Here is a 13393-nt window from a genome sequence, read left to right as displayed (position 1 = left end):
AACCAACATTTATACAGACACCTTCAACATTATCATAGTTTATTCCCTATAGTTTAGAAAATGGTAATACAATATGACAAGAAGTCAGAGTTAAGCTGTGTCAGAAAGAAATGAATCTTGATGATGTCAGATAACTTTGATAGAAAGGTATGTAATGAATTGTGTTGAATAGCTGTCAGTTGTTACATTTAAGAACACAATTAGATAATACCAATTTAGCTCAACCAATTAACAAGCAATGCTTCATTTTGTTCAGTCTGTGGTGTTAAAATGTCGCATTACCAATGAAATAAAAGCACTTAAGCAAAACATGATCAGGTCAAAGTGTCTAAATAAGTTTTGCTCATTTTTTATCAATTTTACTGGTAATCCACTGTATGAAGAATTTTTGGGTGTAATATGTAATATGTGTATATACTGTGTGTGTGTGTATATATATATATATGTATGTATATGTGTGTGTGTATGTATATGTATGTATGTATGTATATATGTGGGTAGTTGATGATATCCTATGGTGTGTCCTATGGTGTGATGGAAAAAAAATTTAAATAAAAAACTCTAACATTGAAGATAAACCTCTCTCATGCTATTTGTAACTAAGAATGAAGATACATTTTTCTCATGTTGTTTGTATGTAAAGTTTTTATTTTCTTCTACATTTTTGCTATGTCCCACTATAGGACACAGTTTTTATTTGTCAACTACCCATATATATATATATATATATATATATATATATATATATAACAAACTTCCTATAGTGAAACATTGTTTTAAGTATGATTCGATAGGATTTTTTATTTTTTTAATAAATGCTATTTGATTTCTTGTTTTGTTTTGTTACGATGCAGTGACATTCAAACTCTTAAATTCACACGTTTTACTTTCATTTTATGTTTTATGTCCAGGTAACATTAGCCTACTTTGTAAATCAATATATGCTTCTCATTTAAAGCACGAGCTGAGTAACTGTTATAAGCGCTCGATTGTTCTAGAAAAGCCCTAGTTCTGTGTTTGTGAGGATGAGACCGAAGCCTTGAGCTGTTCGCGCGCTGCTGTATTCACCAGTAATCATTTCATTGTTGCGCGAGCGCGGATCGAGCTGTTCTCTCCTCACGCACACACACACCGATCCTCCAGCATGCTCGTGCTTCTGCTGTGAACATTCACGCTTTAATGCTATGAAAGCTCCGTCCTGACAGCATTTGTTGACTCGGTGCAGACATGCAGGAGCGGGTGAAGCGCCATGGAGCGGCGGTGCTGCTGACGCTGTGCGCGGTGCTCGAGGTGAGTCTGTCCGCTGTCACACCGCACAACTAACGCCTTTCTCACGCATTTCATCAACTTCATCGTGTCGTTATTACCCGCTGTTTACAGCCAGATGTATGCTGTAGCGTTCCTCAAGAGCCGCGTAACCCGCACACAGTGTTGTATATACATATGTAATGTAGCGCTAGTTGAGCCTTTGTCTCCGTCCGCTCCTCCTACAATAAAACACACTGGAGGAATACTGTAAATATCATTGTGTTGTCTCAGATCAGAGTCAAAGCAGAGCTGTGTTTTTCTTTATGGATCACCTGAATTGTGTTTAGAACAGTTTTAGGGATTGTTTAACTCTTAGTTGATTAAATCAGACGCGTTATAGGCTGTATGTATTTAGTTGTGTATAATGAGTGTGTGTGTGTGTGTGTGTGTGTGTGTGCGTGCTGGCATCATAAATTTCACTGTTGGATTATCACAGGCCTTTTAAGCACAGTCTGCATGTTTATGTAAATCCCTTTAAGGAAGTTATGGGTGGCTGAATGTAAAAAATTGTCATGAGATCAAAATGTTTTTTGTTGTGTATATGTATATGTATAATATGTGTGTGTGTGTGTGTGTGTGTGTGTGTCTATTATAATTTAGAATGTAAAAAATGTATAATACATGCATTCCTTCTGAAATGCATGCGTTTCATATTTTTATTTATTTTACAGTTTAAAATAAGATTTTAAACTGTCTGGTTTAATCTTATTTGATTGTATAGCATGCTGATTTGACCCTGTTTGGTTGGTTGGTTTGTTTATTTATTGTCGCTGGTTTGCTAGGATTTGATCTATCTTTTCATTAGGCGTTTTGCTATGGGTTGGCCGTTTCATTTTCAAATAACTTTCCAACCTTTGATATGAACAGCATTTACATTTCAAAGGCTTTTGCGAAGCTAAGACATCAAGCCTCATCAGAGCTCCTTACTGTACAGCAGATATTGCATCTACAGTAATGGTATTTCACCTCATCACTGTCATCATTATACAGGCCTGTCAGAGAAGTGAGAGACACTTTGTCATAAGCACTTAGACGGGGATAATTCAATATGCCATCTTATTCCCTCATAAACTGTAGCATAACATCAATTAAATCCAGATAGGTAGTGTTGATGGTAGCTCTGATTCTCTCAGACATTCATGCATGTTGTTCTCAGTAATGATGTGCTCGTTAGAGCATGGGCTGCTATTACTGGAGTCAATGACTGGGACACATTCAGAGCTCTACACAACTTGAATAGAGTTATGACATATATCTGCCTGATGTACCTGCATGTTTTATTGCTCAAATCCACTTGTGCCAAAGATGTTGATTGTATTATATGATCTGTAGAAGTCATTTTGAGTAGTGCTATGTATTTATTTATTTGTTATTGTTTTACAATCGTGTAACTGCAACTAAGTAATATGACTGGCTTCTTTTTTAGCCAACCTGAAGATTTTGTCAAAGAAAAACTTTTAATGCTCAAAAATGTGGAACTTGCTTGTAGTGATCCAGGTATGTAGGGTCAAACTGTATTGTATAACCAGTGAATGTAGTTAGTTTAAATTAAACTTTAAGAAATCGGTTTAGATGTGCTGTTGTGATGTGATATACTGCATATAAAACCATTATAAACAGCTTTTATTTATTATTAATCTTTTGTATTATTACAAACACTTATTATTTGAGGGCCATTTAGACTTTTTATAATTCATTTGTCACACCATAGAGCCATTAAATTGTGTAATGAATGAAGGAAAAAGGGTATTAAAAAAAGGTTATAAACTTGGTGACAGGACCTGAGATATGCATTGTTTAAAATAAAAAAAAGTGAAATTTACAGTAAAAATTGTAGCTGTGGTTGCCAGAGCTTCAGCAAAATGTTAGCTGTCACACAGGGGAAATGCCAAAAAGCTGTTAATTTACTATTTTAGCGTAAAATAACACAACATAGAATTAGATCTATCACAGTTGTTTTTTTTTTTTACTGTAGAATTTTTTTATCATCTTTTACCATTAAAACTAGCAATTCCAACAATATTGGAATCGGACGATAATAAAATGTAAATATCGGTATCGGTCTGATATGTACAATTATGCCGATGTCTTGCCAATAAGGCAAATAACTCACATGTGCTCAGGGTGTGCTCGCGATAAGATCAAGTCAGCATTGTGGTCATTCTTGAAGCAAATTTTTGCCTGAATGGTGATTAGATTCACTGGATTTAAACTGAGAATGCATGAACAGAATGACGTGTACACTGCGCAATAGATTCAACAGTTACTAGCGCATGCAGCAGCAGCCTAATGCCCGTCAGGTAAGGAGTTTTAATTCCCTAGGGGGCGCTGTTGGCCTACTTGTAATAAAATTAAAGTAAAATACACAAATAACATTAAGATTGCATTTCTGATTCTTAGATTTATTTTTTAAAGTGTTTTTTTCTTTTTCTTTTTTCAAACAGATTATGAGCTCTGAAAGATTTTCTGAATGTTTACAACTCTTTTGCTTTAGAACATCTACAAATCTTAAATCTTTAGATAAAATGTTAAGGTTACCACTGCATCTGTCTGAAAAAAATGATTGATTTATAGTTGATTTATTAGTATTTTCAAAGCTTTCAATGTAAAATAATTTTTATTTTCAATAAAAGAACTTGATTGTTTATTTAATTCTAACAAATACGTTTTTGTTAAAAACTAACCAAAATTAAAATATATATATATTTGAATCTCTGCACAGGAGACTTGGTGTTGTTTCCAAACAAAAGGAAATATATCGGTATCGGCAAAAATGAGTCGGAAAAATATCGACATATCGGATATCTGCAGAAATCCAATATCATCATCCCTAATTAAAACCAATTTTTTTTTTTTCCTTGTATCTAAATTTATACTTGAATGATGTTGATTACAAGAACTGCATCACCTGCTTCTGTGTAATTGACCGTTCCATTGTGCACACTTTAACCATCTAATGAGAAGCGTTGTCTTGTTCTGCAGTCAGTGTGTCAGTTAGGCTCATATACAGCATGCTGCTGTGGTTTGGCTCTGTTGAGGAGTGATTTACCCGCATCGATTCCCGTCACTGCCTTCAGTGACATTGAGCAAAGGCATTAGCTGCAGACTGCAGGATCAGTCAGAAGTTGACAGAAAACAGCAGGGAGTTTGATTCGGTGTTTTGTGTGGCTTGTAGCATTGATACAGGGATTTGCTCACTTGGTCCTGTAAATCTATATTTACCAGAGACAAAGGTTTCAGCCTAATGCTCCGTTAACAGCCACTCTCCTCCCTCACTGAACTGCAGCCAGTGTTAAACACGGCTCATGTTAAAGGGCTGAAGTCTGGTGTCTGGTCAGTGGGCTCTGCGTTTGGACGGACGTGAGTCGTGGAGCCACCGGCTGTAATAAAGCAGATCTGCTGGGACTCATTCTAACTCCTGCTCAGTAAACAACCATTAACCTTCAATCAGGAAAGGACCTGCTGAAAAGAACTGTTTGCTTACGTCTGTAATTTCAGGAGGGTTTTTTGTATAAGCAATGACATTATTGAAGGATGATACTGGAGTGAAAACATAAACAGCTTCTTGAAAATATGTGCAATTTATAGCTTTGTTTTGTTTTGCATCAGCTGCCTGTGCTTCATCTGATCCCGTGTGTAAACTCAGCATTGTTTCCAGGTGGACGTTCTGTCCAAGAGAAGAAAATGTAGTTTAAAACTCATTTTCCAAGTTCTTAGAAATGTGACCTTTGTATTCATATTGATTCATTTTTAAAAACTTGAGAAAAGAATCAGATTTACAGTACATTTCACACTATTTGGTAACTCTTTCTATCATACTTTATATCAAGCACCAACAAAAAAGGGAAAAGAAAAGAGAGAAGGTTATATTTAATGCCTTATATAAATGGTGTAAAAGGCATTGAGATTTAATTTACACTTAAAATACAAGTGACAGTAGATATCTTGATTATTTTCAACAAAGTTGTAGATATTATATACACACACACACACACACACACACACACACACACACACACACACACACACAGTTGTGCTCATAAGTTTACATCATACCCCTTGCAGAGTGTGTGTGTGTGTATATATATATATATATATATATAGAGATATATTAGTGATGTCAATCGATTAAACAAAAATTAACTAATTAATTGCAAATTTTTCTGAAATTAATCGTGATCAATCCCACCTAACTTGAAAGTTTTAAATATACTTTTACATTGCAATAATTTCACATTCAATCTTCAAAATTATGTAGAAACAGCATAAAGTCAGTATATATATTTGTTTAATGGCATCTTTTTTTATGACTGAAAACGATACCAATATCACTGTTATAAATATATATATATTTATTCCAGGGTAAAAAGTGTTTTTTACAAATATTATGAATTAATAATCCATAAGTAGTTTTATGGTTTTGGATTAATGACCACACAAGACATTTTATAGCCTGAACTAGCCTTGCCTTATGAAAAAATAAAATAATAAAATGATCTGGAATTTTATTGCACTCATGACTTTGTTGGCTACTTTGAAACAGTGTGTTGTACAAATAGGACAGTTGTATAATTTTTTTTTATATTATCATTTTTTACTTCAAGCCCCATTCTATAGGGGATTCTATGCATTTTCTATGCATTTTCTGTGCATTTTCTCTTAATTTTTGAATAAATGAGTATATGGGGCAAACAGTTAGAGTTTGTCACTGGCCCATTAACTAAAGCCATCCAGTCAGTGGAAAGCTTGGCAGATTGACTGTTTCTCTGCACAATATGCATCCGTCTGTCCGTGAGCAGACGATGGGCCGTACGTGGGCGACGCGTCTGAGAGGATGCTGTCCTTGTTCTGTGAGGAGTTTCCAGCCTCCACATTAACTGCAACCATTTCCAACTGATGCTTTAATACAGCAGAGAGTATTCAGGTCATTACTGTTGAGGAGGAGACGGAACAGGATTAAGACACAACCCAACTTAACCCAGCAAACTCAGGATATTGGTCCCTGTTAGATCTTTTGAACCTGTTGTCATTAAGCCAAGAGCAATTAGAGCATATGTGATTCTGTGCCTGTGTTTATTCCAGTCCAGATCTGCGTGTTGAATGGTGTTCATCCCTCTGCTGGAACTGACATTGTTTCTCTAAACAAAACACACAACTCATGCCCTGAACGCTTGCTCACAAACAACGATTCTGCTTCTTCCCGCTAGATTTCCCTGGGGAGAAGAGCTTGAGATTTGATTGGATTTAGCCTCAAAGCTACTATCATTACGCGGCCGTGCATAAGGACTCTTGGGAGAAAGCTGCAGTCTTAGTCATGGCTTGCTGACGCCCTAAATTGTGACCTTTCGGGTCTTGAACAGAGATTTCTGCTAATTATGGACCGTTGAGATCAGCTTTATTTGTTTTCTTCATGCGTAGTGGAATAATGTGTCATTTAGCACAGTATGACCAAGACTTTATTGGTATCCCAGAGAGAATCTGCTGATGCTCTTGTATCTAACGTAGAAATTTATAGCAGTGTTTGGAAGAAACTGAATTTTTTTTTTTTTGGTAACACTTTCAATTAGGGAACATTATTCACTATTAACTAGATGCTTATTAGCATACACATTACTAGTGTATTGGCTGATTATCGCTACCCAATACCTAAACAGAACTATTACAACAACTACTGTACTCGATAGTATTTACTATTGAGTGAATATAGTTTATTGAAGGAAAACACTTAGTTAAAGCTGCAGTCCGTAACTTTTTTGGTTAAAAATTATACAAAATCAATATTTTAGCAAGTACATAACTGTCCAATGTTCTTATTTTAGCCCGATTCACAACGGTTAGCTTATAATAATTTATTAAATAATACACTTGTGTCAATATTGCATTGAAGTGACTCTCTAATAAGTGCTCTTCGCAAGGGTTTATAATGTTATCCAATTATTTTATTCAAATTAGGGTGTTTGAGTTTAATGTTAAGAAATCTGACAGTATCAGCACCAGAGTCGTATTTGTGAGTTGTTCAAGTGAGCATTTTATGCATGCTTTTCAGAATGTATTTTTACTGTATATACAGCATTTTGACCACATGCATTATTCAGCATTGCATACAGTAAGTTTCTGGTCAGTCGGTGTTGTTGAGGACGGTCGCTCTAATGAAAGCTCTCGGCTGACTCGCGGGGTTAATTTACCATCTGTGACCTTTCTCTCGCTGTCAGATCTCTCTCATGTCTCCATGTGCCAGACCTGGGGAGATGTTTGCTTTCTGGATAAATCCACCCACACGCATTCAAGCCCTTCCTCGGATTGCTCAATCTTTTGTCTGCTCTGAATCCCAGTGTGCCTTCTTTCAAATCTCACAGCTGTGTGTAACGTGATATCACAAGTCTCATGTACAGTAGTCAGACTTTTGACTGTAGTTCAGTTTTCCGTTTAGGATCTGTTCACTGAGACATGAGATGAAACTGAGCATCTTAAACAGTATATCACGTCAGCGCTGAGCTAATGTCATCAACAAAGCGCTTTGCAGGACAGAAACGCTCCAGTATTTATTCAGGGTTTCAGCACTCCCTCGTGTCCCTTTTTTGTCTTCATTATGCTGCTGCTGCAAACAACCTCTTCTCATAAGAGCATGAATATTGATTTTAGGTTAACGTGGAGGATTTGTCATTAATTTAGCTCTTTCTGAAGGATGGAAAGTAAACCTTCAGATTGCTGTTTTAGTGGCGGCTGAGAATGTCCCAAAGCATCCATAGCATTGGTCACGCAGATTCAGTCAGACATGTAAGTGGCATGGTTTGGTATCTCATGCATATTCATCACAGGCTCGATTGCTTGGCAAACACTCAGCTCAGCGCTGTAAACAGTCTGTAAACTTTGACTTTGCTGCTGTTCACAGTATTAGTCATTACACGAACGCCTGCTATGGAAAATGGCCTTGTTTCGTTTTCTTGATGTTTGTTTACTGGTAGTTTCCACATGTAGATTACAAAGTAGGCCTGAAACTTTTATTTTTGTTAAATATTGCAGTTTTTTAATAATACATATTTAGGACATATTTGCAGCTGAACCATAATACATATTTAAAGTGTTATAGATAGAAAGATTGACTGGTTGCAAATGGAGCCTAGTTAATGCTAGTTGTTGATTACAAATATTGATTCTTGAATAAAAAATGTATTTTAATATAGATTTATTTTTTAAAACTTACAATAACTTGTGTAAACAGGGTTGAATCGCTGCACACCAGCCAACATCAACACTATGATTTAATATACAATTATATTATTAAAATTTTTTTTATTATTATTATTCATTTATTTATTTGCTTACAATGTAACAGCGTTGAATCACTGATTTAAATATATATAAAAGTCCCTCCTCGAACACATCGGCCAAACAGAAAAATGTATCGGCCGATGCCGATATTTGATATATATAATTGTGTATTATAGGATCCAAATAATGCTACTTCTTGAGTGTCAGTATTTTAAGTATGTCTATTAGATAATTCAAATAATTATGGTCAATAATGTGCCATTGTTGTATGATTTTAATTGTTGGACACAGTCAAGATTTATTTTATTTTTTTCATAATCTAAAATGCTCGTTTTAATGGGGATACAGATATTTGAGTTCATTCAGGAATTGCTATCTGCAATCATATGATTGCTAATTGCAATAATTTCTCAAACATTTACAAGGTAATGGCGATTAATGCATTGAATTAAATGTGAAATTTGAAAAAAGCAGAAAAACAGAAATGGCATTTTCTTGTGAAACATGCTCCAATAATTGTTTTTTTAATTGTATTTTTTAGGCTATAGCCTTTTTTGTTGTTATTGTTGCTTTTTTTTGTTGCAACTTAAACTAATTATTTATTTTTTGTTGAAAAACTAATTATTAAAGTGCATGGAAGGTTGATTTGCACACACTGGGATCTCATCTCATGCACTCTGTCTGTAGGAAGAGTGTGCTAGGATTCAGGATTCCCGCTGCTGTTTCTGGATGTTTCCTTCATTCTCCTGTACGCTGCTGTCATTCCTCTGACTGGATGCTGGGATCTCTGGCAGACATACACTGTGTTAATGTTGTGGCTGAAGTCAGTGTGCTGAAGATGGACAGCAGCTGAGCCGTATTGACTGTTGAAGCGACAGGCTGTGCTGCAGTCCGTCATAATGGATGATTGAGTCCGGTGTAATGGGATACGGGAGGAAACTCAGTCTAAAGCCTGAACATACACTAGCTAAACAGAACTGCACCTCAGAGATTCACAAAGATAGAGAGATATTGCATGCTGGGTACCCTTAATTGAGATGGAACGGGTTCTATCTTGTCTTATTTTTGGAGCTAAAGGCTCGAGGGATAATGCGATTAACATTGGTGAGAGGGGGCATCCCTGCCTTGTTCCTCTCAAGATATCAAATGATTGGGAGTGTGAGCCATTTGCTGCTATAATTGCTGATGGATTAGTATAAATTATTTGTACCATACTAATTTCTCGTCAAACCCAAATTTATCTAGCACCCTCCATAAATAATCCCAATTTAATCTATCAAAAGCTGTATCCGCATCTAAGGATAAAACTGTACAAGGGGAATTTTTGTCTTTACTTTCATTAACTATTTGTAGCAACCAACGTATATTGTCTGCAGCCGAGCGATGTGTAATAAAGCCAGACTGATCACTGTGAACTAATTTACAAATATATTTTTCAAGACATAGAGCTAAGACCCTAGCATATACTCTTAAATCTGAGTTAATTAATGAAACTGGTCTAAAATTTGAACATTTGGTATGATCGTTGTCTTTTTTGGGGGGGAATTAAAGATATTAGAGCTGTATTCATTTGTTTTTCAAAATGACCATTTTGGATTGCCATGTTTATTGCAGCATGCATAATTGGTCCTAATATATCCCAAAAATGTAACATTATTTCCGGAGGGATCCCATCTGGCCCAGGTGATTTCCACTTCAGCTCCTCAAGTGTTATAGGCTGGCTCATTTGCTGAGCTTGTGGTAGATCAATGTCATGTAGAAATGTATAACACTCAACCATATCTATACTAGCCTTAGGCTGACACAGATCTTTAAAATGTTCTGCAAAAGTGTTGTTTATCTCTCTAGGATTGGTTATTAGTCCTTTTGTAGGTGAATAAATGGTATCAATAATAGCCCTAGATTCACTTTGTCTGAGTTGTAAAGCCAATAACTTGCTGGGTCTTCTAATAATTCTGCCGGACCCTATGCATAATAAATTCAGCCTTTCTTCGAAGCAGATCATTTAACGTGGACCTGGAACTCATTAATGCACTTTCAACTGATTTTGAGAATTTCTTCTTCAACTCTGTTTCTTGGAATAGGCAAATTTGTTCTAGTTCTTCATTTTGTGCTTTTCTTACCTTATTTAAATGAAAAATCTCTAATAAAGCCTTTTGTAGCCATCCATACCATCATGTGATTATCCACACTATTAAGGGTTATTGGTTTCAACTACATTCTAAAATCCCCCACTTGTGTATCTGAACCGTGACCGTATCATACGTTCCACTGATCTGAGACTGCTCCCTCCCAGGTGTAAACACCGGGAAACATCCTTTAACAATGACTGCGGCTTGATTGTGGATACGTCTGTGTGTGTTTGGTTGTTTGGACGTTGGTATATGGTTACTGATGTGTTCTGTGTCTATATTTGATCTCTCGTCTACAGATTGTTTTGCTTAAATTAAATCTCAATCAGTCAAATATTGTTAGGTCAGTCTCTTAGAGAAGTAGTAGAAATGTTCTAAGTGGGTTGAGATGTCATTCGTGTCTGTAGCTCAAATGCTGCAGGATGAGTTACAAACCAGAAAATTCATATTTAGGGGGTTGTTTTTAAAGTTTATAGTGTTCAAAAGTTTGGGGTTCGTTAGATTTTTTTTATGTTTCTGAAAGAAGTCTCATCTGCTCACCAAGGATGCATTTATTTGATCAAAAATACAGTACAAACAGTGAAATATTACTAGAATGTAAAACAGCTGTTTTCTATGTGAATATGTGTTAACCTGTAATGTATTTCTGTGATCTGCAGCTGTATTTTCAGCATCATTACTGCAGTCTTCAGTGTCACATGATCTTCAGAAATCATAATAATATACTGATTTACTGCTCAACAAACATTTCTGATTATTATCAATGTTGAACACAGTTGTGCTGCACAATATTTTTGTGGAAACTGATACATAAAAAAAAAACTTTCTGACCTTAACTGTAATGTATTTTTATATATATAGTGCCTTTTTATATTATATTTTATAGTATCACGTACAATATTACTGTATTTTATCTTCTTCTTTTTTATATAATTGTACCCTTTTGCTTTTATTTATAGGAATAAAGAGTGCAGAGAGGGACATACATTATTTAAACAACAATAATAATAAATCAGCAGAAAAATGGAAATGTAGCTTACTGGTAATTTTCTGCCAGGACTTTATCTGGATATATGGGAAATACAGAAAATTCCTTCATATTTCCTGAGGGTTTCATCATCTAGTTTTTGCAGGCTTCAGTGCCTCTATCAGACTTTCACATTTCTTTGCAAAATATCTACCAAGTCTGAACAGATATTTTAGTGACGGTTCAGTCAGCGCTCAACAAATCCGTGCAAGCAGTGGGATATTCCACAGTCATACACAAACTGTGTGCTGCGGACAGAACACATTCCTTGTCTTTCTTTGTATTTCTTATGTTGTTCAGCAAAATCTAGCGTTTCCAATTAAATAAGTAAATTGCACTGAATGTACAAAAGAAATCTCGATCTGTAATGTCTGTCAGAACATGAGTGAGCGATCGACTCTTGAGCTCGTTTATCTGCGGTTTGTTTGATTTGTGCTGTTTGTGAAGAGTTTCTGCCTCTTCAATCGATGACCTCAAAAGCCAGAGGAAGTTCTTTTTGCTTGTTCTGAGAGCAAATGCCTCACTGAAGACACCAGATTCACAGGGATTTACAGCGTGTGCTTGCATCTGTTTGTCTGTCGTTATGCCAGTGTCTGATTTGATTAACTGCAGACACCACGATTCAATATTTTGCATCTGCTACAATGACTTTCAGACATTTTTAAGTGTGACTTTACTGTCCAGTAACCTTTTAGAGCCACTTCCAATCTGGATGCAAAACTTGTGCATATGTAGTTGATTTACCCAGGATGTGGTCAATTTTATTTAAAAAAAGAATCCTTAAAAATAATAATAATTTTGTAACATTTTTCAGAACACTGTCTAGACATAGGCTAATTTATCATTGTAAATGAATGTATCTTAATTTGAATGCATTTATTTATTTATTTATTTTTCCCTTTTAAATTTTTTTTGCAGTGCATAGAAGCAAAGAAGTACTGCTGGTATTTTGAAGGAGGATACCCCATCTATTTCATGTAAGTACAATCACTTTTATTTGTCTTTCTCAGACACTTTCCCATCATCTGCACAGTTTTTGTTTTATGTCCTCAAACGTGCATGGCTTCCATGGCTGCAATGTGCTGTGTTTTCCACCAACTGGCAACCCGGGGTGTTGAAATACTATTGGGTAAACTAGCAGTGGGCGGAGTCACACTGACCAAAACAAAAACAGACATTCCGACACCGAACGCACATTTCAAAGTAGAATAACTTGTTTTTCAGAGAACCAAGTTTGAACTTAGCGTGTTTCCTAAATAATTGCAAACATACCATGGAGTTTTTATGCATTAGTACAGTCTAAACAATTACATACAGCCCCTTCACTGTTCATTACTAATCAGCAATCAAAATAGCAGTGTACCTGCTGCTCTCCAAAATATGGTATTCTATTATTGTTTAGGCTTATATACTATCATAGTATCTATACTTTTTAAAAATGTTTTAATTTATTTGAACTTTTAATTTATGTATATTTTGTAATTTTTTGCTTGTATTTTTATATTTTCCGTTTTTATTTTCATTTTAGTTTAAATTTTAGTTATGTGCTTCTATCTTTAGTTATGTGCTTTTTTTCTAGTAGTAGTAATAGTAATTTTAATACTTCAACTTATTTTAATTCAGTTAGATGAAAAGGCAACATTTTTTAAGTTTG

The 13393-nt window shown here is 35.3% G+C and overlaps 1 protein-coding gene across 1 annotated transcript in view; it reads left to right on the top strand.

Moving 5' to 3' along the window:
- Window positions 1-1027: 1027 nt before the first annotated feature.
- The window catches only part of LOC306864652 (WW domain binding protein VOPP1-like), a gene marked incomplete at its 3' end in the record, with an annotated part of 32887 nt that continues 20521 nt past the window's right edge, over window positions 1028-13393 (top strand). The window contains exons 1-2 of the mRNA XM_079408787.1: window positions 1028-1290; window positions 12658-12716. Of these exons, the coding sequence (XP_079264913.1) occupies window positions 1228-1290; window positions 12658-12716 (122 nt within the window). The 5' untranslated portion in view covers window positions 1028-1227. The remainder of the gene's footprint in view (window positions 1291-12657; window positions 12717-13393) is intronic.

Source organism: Barbus barbus (genome assembly GCF_936440315.1).
Source record: "Barbus barbus genome assembly, chromosome: 46".
In the NCBI taxonomy this organism is placed as follows: domain Eukaryota; kingdom Metazoa; phylum Chordata; class Actinopteri; order Cypriniformes; family Cyprinidae; genus Barbus; species Barbus barbus.
Note: the sequence above shows the minus strand (reverse complement) of the source record. Positions and strands in the feature narration are given on the sequence as shown.